Raw genomic sequence first — 23,116 nt, forward strand, 5'->3', positions numbered from 1 at the left:
ATTACACCACAGCGCTGATGTGATGTGCGGTGCAGAAAAATGCAGACATGCTGTATATTTCCTCAGTGCAGCGGATGGCACCGCCTGTCACTGCACTGCCGTGTGGAGGCATGAATGAAGACACTTCACATAAAATTTTAAAAGAAGAAAAAGTAAACAGTGAGATAAACTGAAACACACATTACACATTACCCTGTCCTCAAACTGCAGGACAAAACTGTCAACGCTAAAACAGAGGAAGACGAAGGTTGGTTTCTTTATGGAGTTTATTTTTTTTATGAATAGGACAAATTTTATGATACCTTAGGGTCCTTTCACACATGAACAGTTTTGTGATATCCTTGCCTATTCAATGTCAGTTTGCATTTTGACAGCGGACTGTGGCGAACCTGTGTTGGCTCTAAGACCCCTTTCACACTGGAGGCGTTTTTCAGGCGCTTTAGCGCTAAAAATAGCGCCTGTAAAGCCCCTAAAAAATGTCTCATCTGCAGTCCCAGTGTGAAAGCCTGAGTGCTTTCACACAGGGGCACTGCGGTGGCAGGAAGTTAAAAAAAAAGTCCCGCAGCGCCCCAGTGTGAAAGCACTCAGGCTTTCACACTGGGACTGCAGATGAGGCATTTTTTAGGCGCTTTACAGGCACTATGTGTAGTGCTAAAGCGCCTGAGGACGGGGTAATGTGTAATGTGTGTTTCAGTTTATCTCAATGTTTACTTTTTCTTCTTTTAAAATTTTATGTGAAGTGTCTTCATTCATGCCTCCACACTGCAGTGCAGTGACAGGCGGTGCCATCCGCTGAGGAAATATACAGCATGTCTGCATATTTCTGCACCGCACATCAGCGCTGTGGTGTAATCAGGGCTCGAAAAAAAAAAACGTGTGTCCTTGTGGTGACTGGAGTTTATCGAGTGCAGAAAAGTAGCTGCATACCATGTGAACGGGCCCTGAACACAGTTTCTATGGACAACAGTTCCACTTGTGCTTGTTCACTTCCCTTGTCATACATCAACCTAAATATTTGCATGAAGCGACTGCAAAGTGCCTTGGCAGCGGTGCTTTGCGGGCACTTTTAACCCTTTATTCAGCCGCTAGAGGGGGTTAAAAGCGCCCCACTAACAGTTGAAATGCGCCTCTAAAACGCGGAAACGCTGTAATGCCCTGTACACACGATAGGATTTTCCGATGGAAAATGTGTGATAGGACCTTGTTGTCGGAAATTCCGACCGTGTGTGGGCTCCATCACACCTTTTCCATAGGAATTTCCGACACAAAAAGTTTGAGAGCTTGCTATAAAATTTTCCGACAACAAAATCCGTTGTTGGAAATTCCGATCGTGTGTACACAAATCCGACGCACAAAGTGCCACGCATGCTCAGAATAAATTAAGAAACGAAAGCTATTGGCTACTGCCTCGTTTATAGTCCCTACGTACGTGTTTTACGTCACCACGTTCAGAACGATCGGATTTTCCGACAACTTTGTGTGACCATGTATATGCAAGACAAGGTCGAGCCAACATCCGTCGGAAAAAATCCATGGATTTTGTTGTCAGAATATCCGATCAACGTCCGACCGTGCGTACAGGGCATTAGTGTGAAAGTGCTCTAAGGGCAACTGTATATGAACAGACTTGTGACCGCTTAAATCAGGCTCTCTGTTCCATCATGTTTAGATCTGGACAAAATACAGAAAAGAATGCAGTGCTTTTCGGATTTCTTCTTTTTTCACATGACCTGGATGAACTAGGAAGTAGGTGGATGTAAACAGACACAAATCTCTTTAAATACAGCCGCCCATAGAGCTGCAAGGAGCTTCTGATCAGACTTAATAAAAAAATGACAGATGGGCCATATCGGAAAGTCCTTATGGTAAAAATTTGCTTTTGAATCATCAATCAGGGATCACTTAAAAAAAATGAGGCTGGTTCAATAAAGCATTTGCAATACTTTTCTGGCATTAAATTTTAGATAGAGTAAGGAAGGGTTATAACCTCTGTCACATTATTTTTCGCTATCTGTGTCCCATTGCAGAGATTTCTCTTCACTTCCAGCACCACTGCCAAACAGGAAGTAAGAGGAAATTCCTGTAAATTAGGGAATTCCTTGGGGACCCTCAGGTCACCAGAACTAGTGTCCCCATTGGAAGATTTCCCCTCTACAAATTTTCTGGGGACAACCCAAAATTTGGGATTTACTTTTACTTTCAATGATAATGGTAAACAGGACAAATCGAGAGGGTGAATCTCCGTAATGGGGGCACAGACAGCAATAAGAACGGACAGGGGTTCTAATCCATCTCTATTCTGTCCAAAACTAAAAAAAAAAAAAAATAGTTTTGCCTTTAGTTATACTTAACCACTTGCCGACCGCTGATGTACGTCCAAACTTTGGTGGTGGATATCGTTATTATGGCAGCAGCTAGTTGCCATAACCCCGGTATCCCCGTTATCCCCGTTTTCGTGCGGCGGTCGGCTTCGAGATCACTTTTATCGGTGGCGGAAGAGGGCCCCCCCCTTCCGGCGCGATCCGGTGCCCTCCGCCGCTTACCGGAGCCGTCGGTAGCGGCGGAGGCGATCGCGTCCTTCTCCGTGCTGTGCCTGGAGACGAGTGGGGCTAAGATGGCGCCCACTCGTCTCCATGAAACTGCTGGGCGGAAGCGATGTCAAAACGTCACTTCCGCCCATACGTCTTAAAAAGGCAAATTTTTTAAAATTACTTGTTTTTTTTTTTTTTTTTTAATTGCATTTTAGTGTAAATATGAGTCCTGAGGTCTTTTTGACCCCAGATCTCATATTTAAGAGGTCCTGTCATGCTTTTTTCTATTACAAGGGATGTTTACATTCCTTGTAATAGGAATAAAAGTGACACAATTTTTTTTTTTTTTTAGACTGTGTAAAAATAAAAAAAAAATTTTAAAAACCCCCCGTCCCAAAGAGTTCGCGCGCAGAAGCGAACGCATACATGAGTAGCGCCCGCATATGAAAACGGTGGTCAAACCACACGTGAGGTATTGCTGCGACCGGTAGAGCAAGAGCAATAATTCTAGCCCTAGACCTCCTCTGTAAACGCAAAACATGCAACCTGTAGAATTTTTTAAACGTCGCCTATGGAGATTTTTGAGGGTAAAAGTTTGACGCCATTCCACGAGCGGGCGCAATTTTGAAGTGTGACATGTTGGGTATGAATTTACTTGGCGTAACATTATCTTTCACAGTATAAAAAAAAAAAAAATTGGGCTAACTTTACTGTTGCCTTATTTTTTTATTCAAAAAAGTGAATTTTTTCCAAAAAAAGTACGCTTATAAGACCGCTGCGCAAATACGGTGCAAAAAAAAGTATTGCATTGACTGCCATTTCTAAGTAATTTTCTAGCAAAAAAAACGGAAAATTGTATACTCACCTTTCCGTAATTTTCCTTTCCTGTCGCATCTCATGGCAGCATACACCTATGGGTTGTGGCTCCGCCCCCGCAACCTGATAGGACCGCGTAGCTATTAAAGTCTAAGAGAGCCCCTGCTCCAGCATTCTCCGTGTATATATACCTCACCTCAGATGGGTGGGCATTTGTATGCTGCCATGAGATGCGACAGGAAAGGAAAATTACGGAAAGGTGAGTATACAATTTTCCGTTTTCCTGTCGCATCATGGCAGCATACACCTATGGGGAATAACTCGCAAACTGGGTGGGTATGAGCAAAAGATACGTTTTTTATTTAGAAGGTATTGAGGAGTTAGCCTGAATAATTGCTCTCCCAAATTCTACCGTGGACAATCTAGCGGAGTCCACTTTATAATGAGAGATAAAAGTGGTTTTCGAAGACCAAGTGGCTGCTTTGCAGATGGTTTCGGCTGATACCCTGCAGTAGGCCGCCCAGGAGGTCGCCATTGCCCTTGTGGAGTGTGCCCTTAAGCCCTCAGGTACTCGTGCATTGTTAGATGCGTAAGCTCTCTTAATGATCTTCACCAACCATGCTGCGATGGTGCGAGAGGTTGCTGCTTGTCCTCTTCTAAACCCATGAGGAATGACCAGTAGGTCCTCTGTCTTCCTTAAATTGCTGGTTGCCAGGAGGTAGGCCTGGATATTCGACTTTATGTCAAGCGGATGTGGATCACCCTGTTCTGTGGATAGGGTGGGGAGACATAGTTCTTGGTTAAAGTGGAAAGATGATGACACTTTCGGGATGAAGCGATCCGATGGTTTTAAGACTACTTTGTCTGGATAGAACATCAAGTATGGTTCCTTAGCCTGTAAGGCCTGAATTTCCGATACCCTTTTAGCTGATGTAATTGCTATTAGGAAAGTGACTTTGAGAGTTAGGTCCCACAGGGAAACATTCTCTAACGGAAAAAATGGCTCATGGGATAAGGCTTCCAACACTACTGAAAGATCCCATGTCGGGAAGGAAGGTTTCCTAGGTGGTCTCAGCTTTAGGCAAGCCTTCTGAAATTGGATGATGAGAGGTTCTTGAGCCCATTTCACTCCTGTCATAGCGGATAGGGCTGATACATGTACCTTCAGGGTACTAGACCTAAGACCTTTATCTAGACCTAACTGGAGAAACTCGAGGATCTGAGGAACTGATGGAGATGCCGGGTTCCAGGATTGCTGTTGTGCGACTAAGAGAAAACTCTCCCAGACCCTTTTATAGGTTTTATTGGTCGTGGATTTTCTGGCCTGGAGGAGAGTGTCTATCACTTTCTGGGAGCAACCTTGGACTAAGAACCTAGTCCTTTCAATCTCCATGCTGTTAGATGCAGCCTCTCCGGAAATGGGTGAAGGAGTTGCCCCTGCGACAGTATATCCGCTGTCATTGGGAGTGTCAGTGGTTCTGCTGTGCTCAATTGGAGGAGCGTCGTAAACCATGGTCGTCTCGGCCAAAATGGGAGGACTGCTAGCACTGTGGCTTTCGACCTCTTGAGTCTGAGTAAGAATCTCGGAATGAGTGGTGTTGGCGGAAATATGTACCCCAAACGGAAGTTCCAGTCGTGTTGTAGGCAATCCGTGCCTTCTGCCGATGGGAAAGGAATTCTGGCTAGATATCTCTGGCATTTCGTGTTGACCGGTGTTGCCGCCAGGTCTATATCCGGTATCCCCCAGGTCTGGGTTATGAGGGTAAAGGCTTGGTGACTTAAGGCCCACTCGTTGTTTGATACAAAGGTCCGACTTAGAGAGTCGGCTAGTTGATTTTGGACTCCTGGGACATACGCTGCCGTTAATCCCGACAGGTTCAGCTGTGCCCACTCGAAGACTGGACGGACTTCCCGCATCATGGAGCGACTCCTGGTGCCCCCCTGCCTGTTGATATAGGCAACTGCCACTCTGTTGTCCAATTTTAGCAGGACCTCTTTCCCCCTGAGGAGGGGGCTGAAGGCTAACAGAGCTTGGAAAGCTGCTTTCATCTCCAATATATTTGAAACCACGTTCTGTGTTCTGAATGTCCAAAGGCCCTGGACTGCGTGATGGCGGTAGTGTGCCCCCCAGCCCTTCAGGCTGGTGTCTGAAGTGATTATTTCCTGAGGAAGAGGGACTATATGCCTGCATCTCTTCAGATTGTTCAATCTGGTCCACCACCAGAGTGATTGTTTTATTTCTTTCTGGACTATGATCGGCTGAGACAATGATACCCCGTTCCATTGTTTTAACAATGATGCTTGCAGAGGTCTGGTGTTCCATTGGGCCCATTGTACCATTGGGATGGTTGCTGAGAATGACCCCAGTATGCTGAGGTACTCCCGGGCTGGTAGTGTGGTAGAGGCTAATAACTTTCTTGCCTTCTGAATGAGGCTGGGAATTTTTTCCTGCGGAAGTTCCACCGTATTGAGACGGGTGTCTAGTTCCGCCCCCAGGAATATCATTCTCTGAGTGGGCTGCAGATTGCTGTTCCCCCAGTTTATGATCCAGCCGAAGTTTTGTAGGGTGGTAATCAGAATGGATCGATGCAGTAGAAGGGAATCCTGATTGTCTGCTAGCAAAAGCATGTCGTCCAGGTAATGATGGACCCTCAATCCTTGTTCTCTTAGTAAGGCTATTACTGGCAGTAAGATTTTTGTGAATGTCCTTGGAGCGGTGGAGATCCCGAACGGGAGGCTTCGGAATTGAAAATGATGTAGACCTACCGCAAAGCGGAGAAATTTTTGGAATGAGATGTGAATGGGGACGTGCAGATAGGCGTCTTGTAAATCGACGGAAAGCATCCAATCCCCGATATTCATGGCCCGAAGAATTGACTGGAGGCTCTCCATTTTGAATGTCTCGACTAAGATTGAGCGATTGAGATTCTTTAGATCTAAGACAGGGCGTAGATCCCCCGATTTCTTCTTCACCAGAAACAACGGGGAGTAGAATCCCGTTGACCTTTGGGATATTGGAACTTCCACTATGGCTTCCTTTTGTAACAGGTCTTGGACGTACTTTGTCAGTAGCATCCTTTTTTCCCGAGATGCAGGTAATCTGGTTACAGAGAATTGGTCTCTTGGAGCCCGTGTCTTGAATTTCCATTTGTGGCCGAACTGGACAGTGTCTATCGTCCATGGGTCCTTTATTGTATCCGCCCAGACCTGCTTGAAACTCATGAGTCTGGCCCCCACTAAAGCTGGTTGGGCGGACGCACCTTCAAAAAGACTTTTGTTCCCCTGACGCAGGGGTCTTAGACTTTTGGAGCTTGAGGAATGATGACTGGGGATTCTTCCAGTTCCTCCTATACTCTTTCCCGGGCCTGTAGGATCTTGCCTCTCTGTATTTATCTGGCAGATTTCTTCTAGAAACCGGTGGTCTCTGCTGCCTGGGCCTCCTATCTGAAGGGATGAGTCCCGATTTTCCCCCCGTGACTTTAAAAATAGCCACGTCCAGTTTTTCTCCAAAAAGGTTTACGTCATCAAAGGGTATTTTGCACCAATTGGATTTTGAGGAGGGATCTACCGACCAGGGTTTTAACCAGAGCGCCCTTCTGGCCATTACTGAGCTTAACATTGCTCTTGAAGTGGTTTTAATTATATCCACAGAGGCTTCTGCGACAAAGTCGCCTGCAAGACTAAGTTCTTGGAGTGCTGAGATAACTTTCTCCTGCTCTATTCCTTCCGATACCAGCTTCTCGGCCATCGTGGACCAGCTTGAGATAGCCTTACCGACGGCAGCCAATGCTATTGCTGGCCTGCAAGCGCCACCTGCCGAGAGGTAGGTTCTCTTAAGATCCAGATCGATCTTTCTATCCAGGACGTCTTTGAATGTGACTGCATCCTCTATTGGAAGTGTTACGTGCCTGGCGAGGCGCATTAGGGAGGAGTCGACCACTGGAGGAGATATTAGTGGGTTGACGTTAGGCTCTTTAAGTGGATAGAGTTTTGATAATCTGTTGCTGAGGCAAGTTTTTTTCTCTGGCTTTTGCCACTCATCCTTAATTAGATCCTCAAGTTCCTCAATGAACGGGAAGTTCTCTGGGTCTTTTTTAAGATTTGGAAAGTATTTCCTCACTTTTTGAGGAGTTTCTTTTTCTTCCACCCAGTCGATCGCCTCTTTTACTGACTTCACGAATGGGTCGATCAATGAGAAGTCGAAGCCGGTGGATGCCTCTAGATCATCAGTGTCAGAGAGAGGGTCTGACGTCTTTGATGATGATGGGGCAGTGGATGAGGTACTTTGTATAGGTCTGCTGGCTTCTGGCTCTGCGACTTGTGGTGATGGATCAATTGGTTCTCTTGCCTCTGTTTCTCTGTCCTTAGTTGCCTCAATGAAGCATGTGCGACAGGCCAGTTTGTCTGGAAGTGCTGTAGCACCGCAAATCCAGCAGGAGTTCCCGGGTGGACGGGAAGGCTGGGTGACAGGAGATTTCCTGCACGCAGGGGATTTTTTGTGGTGGGAGCGACTATGCCTTGATCTTGATCGGCTTCTCCTGCGACTTGATCTGCTCCTCCTGCGACTTGAGCGGCTTCTGCGACTTGAGCGACTTCTGCCGCGCTCTGAGCGACTCTGCCTGTGGCTTGAGCGGCTCCTTCTTGAAGGCTCCCCTCGTCTTGAATGTGACGATCTGGAAGACCTGGTGGGGCTGTTCAATTTAAACAGCATTAGTGAGGGCTCTCTTTTTCCTTCTCTTCATACTTACCCATCATCCCCTCTTACCTAGTAGGCTGGCGATGGTCTACCTGGGCAACGGTCTCCATGAAAGGTGATGAATCAACCTATAATTATATAGGTGGCTTAGCATGCATGGGATAGCAGATAGTAAACAAGCAAAGAAAAAACCATCATAGATCTTACCTGGGCGTGGAGATAGCAAGAGAGAGACAGGGTAGAACAGCTGGGTAGAGAAGCAAAAGAAATCCGGTCAAAATTCCCCCTTACAGGCTCAGGAGAGAAGAGACAAGAAAATGCTGACATTACAGCATTTTTAAACTTGCCGCCGTCTCGGGGTGATGACGTCACGCTCGTGCATGCTCAGATGCGCTCTGAGGCCTCCGACGCCATTTTGGAAGCTGGAAAGTGGGATGTCCTGACAAGCTGGAGCTATGGAGACAGACAGGAGGGGAGTTTCCCACAGGTGCACAGAAAGGAGCTGGAGACCGCTGCGATCCATAAACCTGTTTAAGGTTTGTAATGTATTGTAACATACCCCTGAGACCATCAGAGTGGGGTTCCTTCCATTGAGCTCATTTAGAGGCTGTACAGGATAGGACTTCCACCCAGGAGAGGCTAGAACCTGGCTGGGGCGAATGTTTTAGGTAAGGGATGCATGTTTTCGGTCCTTGACAGGTGAGGAAAAAAAGGAGAATGCTGGGGCAGGGGCTCTCTCAGACTTTAATAGCTACGCGGTCCTATCAGGTTGCGGGGGCGGAGCCACAACCCATAGGTGTATGCTGCCATGATGCGACAGGAAACCTGTTTTAAACATGTAAACACCTAAAATCCAAAATGAGGCTGGTCCTTAAGTGGTTAAAGTATAACTATAAAGTATAACTATAATATAAAGTCCTGCACCAAATTCATGAAAGCCGTGTGACAGATTTCTTGCCATTTTCAAAGCATTTAACAAATTCAGGTAGATCTCATGTAGTTCTGTGATTCTTATGTGCAACACATTCTACCACTATCACTGTGACAAACTCATTAAAAATACTGCCATATTGATGAAAGTACTGTAAATAAGACCTCTTCCATGTTGGAGTGAAGTTTGTCGCATATGTAAGCATTGTGTCGCAGACAATTCTGCAACAAATTCATATACACGTTACCGACAGTTGCATGAATGTCTCAGATTGCATTGTTTCTTGTATGGACAGGAGACAAACCCTCCTTATGAATGCCAGGGAGTGTCCCCATTCATTTCCATTCCAACTCTACTGAGCTGTTCTTAAAGAAATTGCACAGGAGAAATGAAACTTGGCTTCTGCTTACGACACACATTTCTTTAAATAATCATGTGCCTATATGAGCAGTGGTTCCAGGAAATGTGCTGTTTCATGTATGTCAAGAAATTGATCCAGAAACTAGAGTGGAGAAAGACCATCAGTCTCCAAACTATGGACAGTTATGGCTCATTGGTTGCAGTTTACCAGTCCCTGCAACGAGAAGGTCGTCCATGCAGGGCTTTTTATTGCACAGAGGACATCGCTGTGTGGATTGGCAGTGGGAACACAGAGCAGACCACCAACACAGGGGAATTTATTACTCCCACCGAGCACCAACACAGGGGAATTTATTACTCCCACCGAGCACCAACACAGGGGAATTTATTACTCCCACCCACCACCAACACAGGGGAATTTATTACTTCCACCGAGCACCAACACAGGGGCATTTATTACTCCCACCCACCACCAACACAGGGGCATTTATTACTCCCACCGAGCACCAACACAGGGGAATTTATTACTCCCACCCACCACCAACACAGGGGAATTTATTACTCCCACCCACCACCAACACAGGGGCATTCATTACTCCCACCCACCACCAACACAGGGGAATTTATTACTCCCACCGAGCACCAACACAGGGGAATTTATTACTCCCACCGAGCACCAACACAGGGGAATTTATTACTCCCACCGAGCACCAACACAGGGGAATTTATTACTCCCACCCACCACCAACACAGGGGAATTTATTACTCCCACCGAGCAGCAACACAGGGGAATTTATTACTCCCACCGAGCACCAACACAGGGGAATTTATTACTCCCACCGAGCACCAACACAGGGGAATTTATTACTCCCACCCACCACCAACACAGGGGAATTTATTACTTCCACCGAGCACCAACACAGGGGCATTTATTACTCCCACCCACCACCAACACAGGGGCATTTATTACTCCCACCGAGCACCAACACAGGGGAATTTATTACTCCCACCCACCACCAACACAGGGGAATTTATTACTCCCACCCACCACCAACACAGGGGAATTTATTACTCCCACCCACCACCAACACAGGGGAATTTATTACTCCCACCCACCACCAACACAGGGGAATTTATTACTCCCACCCACCACCAACACAGGGGAATTTATTACTCCCACCCACCACCAACACAGGGGAATTTATTACTCCCACCGAGCACCAACACAGGGGAATTTATTACTCCCACCCACCACCAACACAGGGGAATTTATTACTCCCACCGAGCACCAACACAGGGGAATTTATTACTCCCACCCACCACCAACACAGGGGAATTTATTACTCCCACCCACCACCAACACAGGGGAATTTATTACTCCCACCCACCACCAACACAGGGGAATTTATTACTCCCACCCACCACCAACACAGGGGAATTTATTACTCCCACCGAGCACCAACACAGGGGCATTTATTACTCCCACCGCCACCAACACAGGGGAATTTATTACTCCCACCCACCACCAACACAGGGGCATTTATTACTCCCACCGACCACCAACACAGGGGCATTTATTACTCCCACCGCCACCAACACAGGGGCATTTATTACTCCCACCGACCACCAACACAGGGGCATTTATTACTCCCACCGAGCACCAACACAGGGGAATTTATTACTCCCACCGAGCACCAACACAGGGGAATTTATTACTCCCACCCACCACCAACACAGGGGCATTCATTACTCCCACCCACCACCAACACAGGGGCATTCATTACTCCCACCCACCACCAACACAGGGGAATTTATTACTCCCACCGAGCACCAACACAGGGGAATTTATTACTCCCACCGAGCACCAACACAGGGGAATTTATTACTCCCACCGAGCACCAACACAGGGGAATTTATTACTCCCACCCACCACCAACACAGGGGAATTTATTACTCCCACCGAGCAGCAACACAGGGGAATTTATTACTCCCACCGAGCACCAACACAGGGGAATTTATTACTCCCACCGAGCACCAACACAGGGGAATTTATTACTCCCACCGAGCACCAACACAGGGGAATTTATTACTCCCACCAACCACCAACACAGGGGCATTTATTACTCCCACCCACCACCAACACAGGGGAATTTATTACTCCCACCGCCACCAACACAGGGGCATTTATTACTCCCACTGACCACCAACACAGGGGCATTTATTACTCCCACCGACCACCAACACAGGGGAATTTATTACTCCCACTGACCACCAACACAGGGGAATTTATTACTCCCACCGACCACCAACACAGGGGAATTTATTACTCAGAATTTATTACAACTGACCACCAACACAGGGGATATTTTACTCCCAATGACCAACTACTCACAGGCATTTATTACTCCCACTTACCACCAACTAATATAATTTATTTCTTCCAATGGCCAAAAATACAGGGGATTTATTACTCCTACCTACCACCAACACAGAGGCACTTATTACCCCCACTGACCACCAAAGAGGATTTATTACTTCCACTGGCCACCAACAAAGGGTCAATTATAACTCCTACTGACCACCGACTTAGGGTCATTTATTACCCCACTGACTACCAACAAAGGGGCATTTATTACCCCACTGACCACAGACCCAGGGGCATTTATTACTACCACTCATTACCAGCACAGGGGATTTATTAATCCTACTAACCACCAAGACATGAGATTTATTACTCTCGCTACCCGTTTTAACCCCTTAAAAACCTGCACTGCCGCGCTGCAAACGCAAACATTAAACTCAGTTGCAGAGAGGCCCCATTCAGTTGAAAAGGTTGCAGTCGGCTGGTGGTACTGCCTGCCGAACATGATGAGGGGATCATTTTTGCCACGCAATGATGTGTTGATAGCAGAAAAAATGTGCATCGCAGTTTGTTGTGTATGGGGTTGTGTACCCACAGACTTGTCAGGGTGCTCATGCTGACCCGTGTGCACACCCAAAAGCGCCTACAATTGGACAGGTGAGCATCAGAACTGAACCACAGAGCAATGGAAGAAAGTGGTCTAGTATAATAAATTACCTTTTATATTTGCATCATGTGGATGGCCGAGTGCATGTGCATCACTTACCTGTGGACATCAGTATGGGAAGAAGGCAAGTTGGTAGAGGCTGTGTGATGCTTTGGGCAATGTTCTGCTGGGAAACCTTGGGTCCTGCCATTCATGTGGATGTTAGCTGACACAACACCTAACTAAACATTGCTGCTTACAAAGTATACCCCTTCATGGAAATGGTAAGCCCTCATGAGCGTGGCCGCTTTCAGCAGGATAATGCCCCACACTGCAAAAATGCTTCAAGAATGGTTTGCGGAAAACAGCAAGTTTGAGGTGTTGACTTGGCCTCCAAATTCTCCAGATCTCAATCTACTGAGCATCTGTTGGATGTGCTGGAAAAACAAGTCCGCTCCATAGAGGCACCATCTCGCAACTTGCAGGACTTAAAGGATTTGCTACTGATGACTTGGAGCCAGATACCACAGCATACAGTTGTGCTCATAAGTTTACATACCCTGGCAGAATTTATGATTTCTTGGTAATTTTTCAGAGAATATGAAGGATAACACAAAAACATTTCTTTCACTCATGGTTAGTGTTTGGCTGAAGCCATTTATTCTCAATCAACTGTGTTTACTCTTTTTTAATCATAATGGCAACAAAAATTACCCAAATGACCCTGATCAAAAGTTTACATACTCTGGTGATTTTGGCCTGATAACATGCACACAAGTTGACACAAAGGGGTTTGAATGGCTATTAAAAAGATAACGTGTGTGTGTGTGTGTGTGTGTGTGTGTGTGTGTGTGTGTGTGTGTGTGTGTGTGTGTGTGTGTGTGTGTGTGTGTGTGTGTGTGTATATATATATATATATAAAAGGGTTATGAGTTTCTGGACTCCTGACAGACCCTTGCATCTTTCATCCAGTGCTGCAGTGACCATCAGCTCCCTCAAACTTAACGGTTCAAAAACAGAACTTCTTCTCCTACACGCCAACAAAAATTCCAAAATTAAGACCCCGTGGACACCTCCCACCATCCTCGGACAGACCATCGCTCCAAGCATCAAAGCCAAGAATTTCGGAGTCATCTTTGACTCAGGAATGACAATGGATGCACAAATAGGATCAGTGGTGAGCGGATCCCACCATCGCCTCCGCCTCCTACGTAGACTCATCCCCTTCATCCCAGAAGAGGACAAAGCGGCAGTTGTGGGAACAATCATCAATTCCCGACTCGACTACGCAAATTCGCTCTACGTAGGACTATGTAGAGCTTACAACTCATTCAAAACACGGCGGCAAGACTGTTAACAGGAAAAAAACCCTGGGAATCTATTTCACCATCCCTAAAGTGCCTACACTGGCTAACCGTAAAGAATCGGATCAAATTCAAGACCCTCTGCCTCACCCACAAATGCATACAAGGAAACGCTCCGCTATATCTCCAGGAGAAAATAAAACACTACACAACCAATCGCAGCCTTCGATCAGCTAACCAAAACCTCCTCATCATTCCCAAATACTGCTACAAAGCAAAGGGAGAACGAAGATTCGCAGTCCAAGGACCTCGACTATGGAACGCTCTTCCGACCCACATCCGCATGGAAGAAAACCATCAGGCCTTCAGGAAAAAAACTAAAGACCTTCCTTTTCTAAGAAGCTGGCAACAGAGAACGCATTCTAGCGCCTTGAGGCGATTCAGTTCGCATTTGCAGCGCTGTACAAATCCTTCATTCATTCATTCAAAGATGGGCTGCATGGTCGAGTCGCCATAAGAAAGCCATTACTACACAAATACCACAAAGTATCCTGCTTACAATACGCCAAACAGCACAGAGACAAGCCTCAAACCTTCTGGCACAAAGTCATTTGGAGTGATGAGACCAAAATTTAGCTTTTTGGCCACAACCATAAAAGCTACACCATTCCTACTGTGAAACAGAGGTGGATCGCTGCTGTTTTGGGGATGTGTGAGCTACAAAGGCACAGGAAATTTGGTCTGCGCTATAGCTGGAAGACAGTGACAGTGCAGTTGTCTGATTCTGTGAGGGGGTCTGTTGACGTCCTCCCACAACCCTGCCCCCGGGGTGTGCATCGGATCAAGGTAAAGGGCCAATCACAATGGCCCTTTACCATGTGATTATTTATTTGGAAAATTTTATAACAATTAAGAAAAGGGTGTTTTTTTCAAAATTGACGGTCTTTTTTTGTTTGTTTAGCAAAACATAAAAAACCCAGTGGTGATTCAATGCCACCAAAAGAACGCTCTGTGTGTGAAAAAAAATATAACAATTTCATATGGGTACAGTAGGGGTGTTGAAAATAATCGTGTAATTGATGCATTGCAATGCAGCCTTAAACGATTCTGCATCGATGCAGAGAACTGCAGCATCGCGATTGCATCAATTACATCATCGGTACCTGTCAGAGTCCTCCCCTCCCTCCTCCTCTCCATGCCTAAATGTGTATGTGTGATCACACACAGCGGGGGGGATCTCCTGCTGTGACACTGACCTTGGATCTGAAGCACCTGGCAGTCGCTGTAACAAAGTCCCGGCTATGATAGACAGCGCACTGATCCAATGCCGGGAAATTGGGCTGCACTGATGGGCAATGATAAGGCTGCACTGATGGGCACTCATGAGGCTGCACTGATGAGGCTGCATTAATGGGCACTGATGGGCTGCACTGATGGTCACTGATAAGGCTGCACTGATGGTCACTGATAAGGCTTAACTGATGGTCACTGATAAGGCTTAACTGATGGTCACTGATGGTCACTGATGGTCACTGATGAGGCTGCACTGATGGCCACTGATGAGGCTGTACTGATGGGCACATATAGGGCTGCACTGATGGTTTTTGATGAAAATCATGGGCAGTAATCGTGATGCATCAAGGAATCGAAACGAATCGTTGACATGATAATCATAATTAAATTGAATCGTGTGACCAGTGAAGATGCGCACCTCTAGGGTACAGTGTTGCATAACCGAGCAATTGTCATTCAAAGTGTGACAGTCCTAATAGCTGAAATATGGCCTGGGCAACAACAGAGCACAGCAGGGGATCGGCATCTGAAAAAAACGGAAGTGTCAGATACTGAAGATTCTTCACTAGGTGTAACTCAGAAGGGAATAAAAAAAATCATCAGTGGCAGGCCTAGTAAGTACTGTTACATTTCTTTCATGGGCTCAGGCTGGGTGTTGGTTTTTTTTTTTTTTGGTTTTGTTTTTTGTTAGCGACAAAGTCACTTTAATGCAAAGCAGCTAAACCCTATAATAAAGGAAATACGTTTTATGACTGTAAGCTATAAAAGCATTGGAGAAGGAAGAATGTTGCTTCAGGCACAGGTGAGGGAGCTCACAATTCAGGTCAGCCTCAACCAACTAACCAAAAACAGCAAAGAATCTTGCAGCACTTGTCCTTATGTATATATTGTTTACAGATCAAATAATCAGGTTAGTCTAGTAGCTCCAATACATACTTGCCTCTCGTGCCTTTTATCTATGCCTGATGCTTACCCATGGCTTGGCTATAGTGTTCCCATTTAAATAAAAATGACAGTGTGACTTTTGCAGCTTTTTAGATCTGGGACATCAAAGCAATCAATGGCTCAATACACATGGGGACACTGGGATGTGTTGGCTTTGTGTTGTGCCCTGAGAAAATGAACATGGACAGCAGCATATGGTCACATTTCATATGCCGGTCCGATAGGGGCACTGTCTTATAGGTATCGTGCTTCTGTACCATGCTGATATGTACAGAGAAAAAAACAGAACAGACAATCTTTTTTTATTTATCTATCAATATTTTGTAGAATCACCGTTTACTACAATTACAGCTGTAATCTTTTTGGGGAGGTCTCAACCAACTTTGCACATCTAGAGAGTGAAATTTTTACCCATTCTTCTTTGCAAAATAGCTCAAGCTCTATCAGATTGGATAGAGAGTGTCTGTGAACAGCAATTTTCAAGTCTTCCACAGATTCGCAATTGGATTTAGGTCTGGACTTTGACTGTGCAATTCTAGCACATGCTTGATCTATACCATACCATTGTAGCTCTGGTTGTATGTTTAGGGTCGTTGTCCTGCTGGAAGGTAACCCTCTGCCCCAGTCTCAAATCTTTTGCAAACTCTAACAGGTTTTCTTCTAAGATTGTCCTGTATTTGGCTCCATTCATCTTCCCATCAACTCTGACCAGCTTCCCTGTCTCTGCTGAAGAAAAGCATCCCTAAAACATGATGCTGCCACCACCATGTTTCACGGTAGGATGGTGTGTTCAGGGTGATGTGCAGGCTTAGTTTTCCACCAAACTTACCGGTTTGCTTTCAGGCCAAAAAGTTCAATTTTGGTCTCATCTGACCAGAGCACCTTCTTCCACATGTTTGCTGTGTCCCCAACATGGCTTCTCGCAAACTGCAAACTGGACTTCTTATGGCTTTCTTCTTGCCACTCTTCTATAAAGGCCAGATTTGTGGAGTGCACGACTAATAGTTGTCCTGTGGACAGACTCTCCCACCTGAGCTGCGGACCTCTGCAGCTCCTCCAGTTATCATGAACCTTTTTGCTGTTTCTATGATTAATGCTCTTCTTGCCCGGCCCGTCAGTTTAGGTAGATGGCCATGTCTTGGTAGGCTTGCAATTGTGCCATACATTTCTGGTTTTGGATGATGAATTGAACAGTGCTCCGTGAGATGTTAAAAGCTTGGGATATTTTTTTTTATAACCTAACCCTGCTTTAAACTTCTCCACAACTTTATCCCTGACCTGTCTGGTGTGTTCCTTGGCCTTCATGATGCTGTTTGTTCACCAAGGTTCTCTAATAAACTTCTGAGGGCTTCACAGCTGTATTTATACTGAGATTAAACTCTATTTACTAATTAGGTGACTTCTGAAGGCAATTGGTTCCACTTGATTTTAGTTAGGGGTATAGGAGTAAAGGAGGCTGAATACAAATGCACGCCACACTTTTCAGATATTTATTTGTAAAAAAAATGAAAACCATTTATCATTTTCCTTCCACTTCACAATTATATGTCACTTTTTGTTGGTCCATCACATAAAATCCCAATAAAATACATTTACGTTTTTGGTTGTGGACATTTTCAAGGCACTGTAGCACTTTGTGTTATTAATGTTTTAATGTATTTGTGATATTTGAACACCTGCTAGGGTGGGGCTTAAAACATGTATTAGTATTTAGGAATGTGGAACATTTGTGCAGGCACGTTGGGTGCTGTAAGAAGGAAGGTGAAAGTGAGGTGGGCACTATGAGATGGAGAGAAAGGCGCATATGGTGATGAGAGAAGGGGGGTGCAGGCTTAGTTGGCAGTGAGAGAAATGAGGTGGAGGCATGGAGGGTGTTGAGAGAAGGGAGGGGCCAGGCACTCTGTGGTTGTCGTGAGAAGGGGGTGCTTCAGGTGTGATAGGAGCTGAGAGAAAGGGAAGTTCATATTCTTTGGATCCTGGGACCCAGTGCAGGAGAGGTGTTTACTTGATCATGCAGTGGGGTGCCAGAGAATGCAGAAGGTGGGTTGGTTGATAATGCTGGGGGGGTGCTCATTGAGATTGCAAGGGAAGGAGGGGGGGTGTAATAGTGCAGTGCTGAGAGGAGAGGTGCAAGTGTGGTGGGTGGTGAGAGAAGGTGATATTCTGCTTTGGCGGGTGAAAGAAGGAGGCTGCAGCTACAGTGGGGCCTGAGAATAAGGTGGTGCAGAAAAGGGTGGTCACTGAAAGAAACGGATGATGTAGCGGGTGGTAGGAGAAGAGGGCTGCTGGCACGGTGTTGAAAGAAGGGGCACTGCAAATGCATTGGATAGTAAGACAAAAGGAGGTGCATGTGCAGTGGGTATTAAAAGAAGGTGGGTGGATGTTCAGAAAAGAGGGTTTTAGATACGGTGGGGGTTAAAAAAAAGGGCGGTGAAGTGGTGGGTTCTAAGAGAAGAGGGGGGGGGGGGGTTATGTACTATGGGTGCATAAACTCTGGGCGCAATGCTGGGAGTTCTAGTAAGTTGTGTGCTTGGCCCCTGCATGGCAGGGACTAGAAGATGACGCGGTCTTATTGGAGGAGGACCAACAGTGATGGGGACAAGTTTTCAACCTGCCCAAATTAATCACTCCTTGATTAACTGGCTGGCTGGTTGGCTGATTAGAGGCCACCAACTGACACGAACATGCCACCCAATCCTGCTATCAAGTCTATGGTATCCTTATAGCGGTCACACATGTATTAATATGATCATATAATCAATCATTCAATGCAACTAAACTGATTAAATTGAAAACAAATTTCAAACCAAAGACCCTCCACTCGATCGATTTAGTGAGATCTGGATTCATTTTGACTTTGCCAAGTTGATCGGCCATGGTGGAGTTTTGATGATCACTTCTGATCGATTGAACAAATATCTGAGAGCGTGGTGGAAAACCAATCCTAACTTCAATCTTTTACATCATCTAGATCATATTACTGCATCTAGATCATATTTTCGATTGATATTTTTTACAAGTGAGAAAAATAAATACAGTGTGGTGTACATCTTTCAATATTTTAAGCAATGATGAACTGCTTGTTTGTTATCTAAATTGGTCACAAATTGCTACGTATATTTCCACCTTTAGACGTGGATATGGCTCATGCTGGCAGTGCAGTGAAGAACAGCATTGGGAGAGTCAATTATTGGCTTGTTGCTTACTAATTAGGAAGTCCGTAAACACAAGAACTGACCATTATAAATTACTCTTTAGAACTATTGATATATAATAACATTTATGCTTGTACTTGCCAAGCCACTATTACTATTACTACTAATCAATGGGCAGACAACACTGTTGACCTAATATCCAGATAACAATAGCAACTGTTCATGAAAATCCATCATGACCTACAGGTACTTCTTCAGATACTGATTGGCCGGGTTTCCAAAATGGTTCCTGACTGCCCAAACTAGATTGAGTGTCCTTTTACTAAACCAGGATAAAGACAAATGTATTTTTTTTATCATACATGAGGTCAGAAAATTGTCTTTATGTACTGTACACTGCCAACACTACCTCCCAATAATTACTGCGTTTTATGAAATGAAAGAGATAGAAATATACAGATTGATAAGATGCAAATTCTAAAGCCATAATCTCTTGGATCTGACCTATTAATGTATACCTAAAGCCCAAACTATGTTTTAGTCTTGATTTATGGAGTAGCAACTTGACTTCCAACATCAGGAGCAGAGATGAGATTGAGCGTCCTTCTATTCTCTAGCCAAACTCAGGACTTGTAATCTTTTTTTTAAACTCCAATGAACTATGGGCCAGGTCATTCCCACCCCGCCGCTCATGTAAACAACAAGGTGGACTGTGGGGTAAGAATGAAGTACAAAAAAAGAAAAAGAGTGCGAGTTCAGGGTTTGGCTAGAGAGGACGATCAAGCTCATACAGTATCTAATTGGGAGACAAAAAAAATCTTTTACGTGTCTTTTGCATCCTCCTGAGTGTAAGAAGTAGGGATGAGCTAACTTGTTCGGAAGTCGTTGCTGCACACCACCAATCATGGGCGGCCGAGGCATTCCCTGCCCTGCAGGTGCACATACACCAGCGCAGCGGCCTGAATAGGTGCAGCTGTGTGGTGAGAAATGCTTATAACTGGCGTCGTAAAGTGACAGGATCTGAGCTCATCCCTGGTAGGAATTGAAAAGGAGCCTGATGTCCTTCAACACTGACCAATTATGCTTTGGGGGTGCACATTTTTTTTCTTCTTCCACCACTCTTAATGCATCTGCCCAATATGACAGGGCATATAGCCAGGTATTAGTACAGCAGAGGGCACAAACTTATTGTCAGGCTGGTTTCACTTTACAGTAAGGCATGGGTGCTCAACTAGTGGGCGGCTGGCATATTTGGCCCACGGAGCCCTCAGATGTAGCTTGTGACCTCCAGCTCTAAGATGGCAGGTTGCAAGCCCAGATCAGGGGTTGCTGACCCACCATCCCAGAGTATCAGAGTGGATGGAACTGGTGTTGGAGGAAGCAAGCAGCTATGGAGGGAGCATAAGCCACATAAGACGATGTTTCCTCTATATCGCCAGCTCCTGCCCCAGGTGAAGTACATTGGGTATTACTCCGCCTGGGGCAGGAACCTTTCCAACAGCCAGTAATGCCAGCAGAAAATGAAAGATAAAAAGGTTAGTTTATTAAATATCACAGTTTAGCAATGGGCATATTATTATCATAGTTTTTCAATGGGCATAGTTTTGCAATGGTTATTAAGCTGCTTTCACACTGATTCGCACGTGCAATGTAGTGCACCTGCGGCTTTCCTGCAGGTTATCTGCACTGAGCCATAGACTTCTATTATATCCAGTGGGTTTGGTGCGCTTTCTGAAAGCGCATGAAAATTCCTGAACGTCGGGGTTTTAGTGCTCCATCAGAAAGAGCACCGCACACGCAAGATGTAATAGAAGTCTATGGCTCAGTGCAGGTAACCCGCAGGAAAGCTATTGGTGCAGTGTGCTACAACCGCGGTGTGGGTAAACCTCAGCGCATCAGTGTGAAAGCGCCTTATAGGGGGCTCAAGACAGTAAGGGCTAATTAAAATTTTTGGTTTGAGGTCAGTAAAAGCCCATAGTTCATTGTGGCCCACGACGCGTTACCAAGTGACCCTCGCTCTTCAAAAAGGTTGAGCACCCCTGCAGTAGGGGGTGCACACATTTTTCTTGGACTGGTTTCACATATGTACTGTATGTTGTAGTAACTTGTGGTGAAATGTACATTTTAGGCTGGGTTCACACCATTGCGAATTGGATGCATCCCCCCCCCCCCCCCCCCGCATTCAATTTGCAATAGCAGGAGATTTTGGCCAGCTCTCTATGGAGCCGGTTCACATATCTCCGCAGCAGATTCAGTGCGTTTTTTGGTCCATTTCAGGTCCGAATTCAGCCCATAATTTGGGCTGAAATTGGACCTGAAATAGTGAACCAGCACACACCAGACTCCTGCTGTAAGCTGTATGCGGCTCATATGTGAGCCGAGCCTCACTGTGTTACTGCAGCACACGTAAATGAGAGGTACTTTCCATTAAGAAAGGCACCCCATGTAATAGCTGTCAACATACCTGCTCTATCACGCAACACATACCAAGTGCTGCAGGTACTGTTTCAGGCTGGGTTCACACTGCAGCATGGAGCAGCTCACAGCAGAGGTCCGATGCATCCCTGTTCGCCGTTTCCGGTCCAATTTAAGTCCAGATTTTTGGCTGAACTTGGACCTAAAAAACGGACCAGAAGACACACAAGACTCCTGTGCAATTTGCACAGGAGCCGCTCCGGAGATGTGTGAACCGGCTCCATCGAGAGCCAGTCACAATCTCCAGACATGCAAATTGGATGCAGGATTTCTCCGCATCCAATTCGCAATAGTGTGAACCCAGCCTTAGGTGCACTGAGGTGCGCTGCCAGCCTATTCAAAATGAATGGACTGCATTAAGGCAACGTGCCAGAAAGCACAAAAATGCATGCAATAACGTCAGCGCGTGTATCAAGGGGTCCTTATTGTTTGTCAAAAAATAAATTAAACGAATAAGCACTACTTCATGACAATGCAATGCATTTCTCTGCAAGTGAGCCGTACTACTTTAAAATGTACAACCATCAAAACCCTGTACATTTTTAAAAACTGCCAATGATAGCAAAAGGAACAACAGTTTAATAAACAAGGCCAATGAGCACCCTTCACCAATGTACTAAAGCAACAATAATTCCATAAACATCTGAATTTTGCCACCTATTTGGCCTTACTGATTAAGAAAAAGTCTATCGCCTTGTTCGTTTTTTTTTTTGGCAAAAAGAAAAGAAAAAATTAACACAGCTATGCGCAAAATACATCTTACTGCTCAAAAAAAAAAAAAAAAAAAAAAAAAAAAAGACAGAAGATACTATATTAAAATGTCAACCCGTTCACACAGAGGAGATGCTGGAGATGGACCAGTGCCAGCAACATGCATATTTCATCAAGTCTTATTACAGATGACTTAGCAACCCTGCAGGCCATAATTGGGTTAACACTGTGCACCAATGAATTATCAGCAATAGCTGTAATCAAGGCAGCAGGGGTTAATTGTATGTGACAGCAAGAGGTAAGCAGATTGTGTCTACAGAGGGGCGGTAACACCATTTCAGCAAAAACAACACACATATGACATTACGAGCTGTGTGTGATGTATTATTGAATTCAAAGATCCTGAGCAGTAAAAAAAAAACAGATGACTTAAACACCTCCATGTGCAGTAGTAGCAGCGAGGGTTAATGACACATGTGTGTGTGGGATTAGCCATACACGTGTGAGCACTGCGCTCCGTCCCTCCACCAAGAAGGCGGTGGTATCCTAATATGCCCCCGAAATACAGGCTGGCACAGGAGGGAGGGAGCACAGTATGGGCACAGTGAGCGGAGGTGTGAAATCACTTGGCGTGTCAATCAGTGGGGATGAAAAACGTGTATGAGCTTACTGCATGAAACAATTTACGTGCTGAAGAGTTAGTTACACAGACGTACACACTAAAGGAAGGATTCTGATTCTGAACGGCACATATGTATGTACATTACCGTGACAGGGCGGCTGCCCAGGAAGTTCAGGTCACTGTTCTCCCCAAACAGGTAACCCTCTGGATGGCTGGATTCGAACTTCTCTCCACCCATGATAAAGTGGCTGGCAAAGTAACTGCCTAGG

At 45.4% G+C, this 23,116-nt stretch overlaps 1 protein-coding gene across 6 annotated transcripts in view; it reads right to left on the bottom strand.

The window, feature by feature from the left end:
* Positions 1-23,116, bottom strand: part of RNF157 (ring finger protein 157) — a 136,602-nt gene that overhangs the window by 96,088 nt on the left and 17,398 nt on the right. For all 6 annotated transcript variants that reach the window (XM_073606160.1, XM_073606158.1, XM_073606159.1 and 3 more), the window contains exon 3: positions 22,993-23,111. In XM_073606160.1, the coding sequence (XP_073462261.1) occupies positions 22,993-23,111 (119 nt within the window). The remainder of the gene's footprint in view (positions 1-22,992; positions 23,112-23,116) is intronic.

This window comes from Aquarana catesbeiana, linkage group LG12, assembly GCF_042186555.1.
Source record: "Aquarana catesbeiana isolate 2022-GZ linkage group LG12, ASM4218655v1, whole genome shotgun sequence".
Classification (NCBI taxonomy): domain Eukaryota; kingdom Metazoa; phylum Chordata; class Amphibia; order Anura; family Ranidae; genus Aquarana; species Aquarana catesbeiana.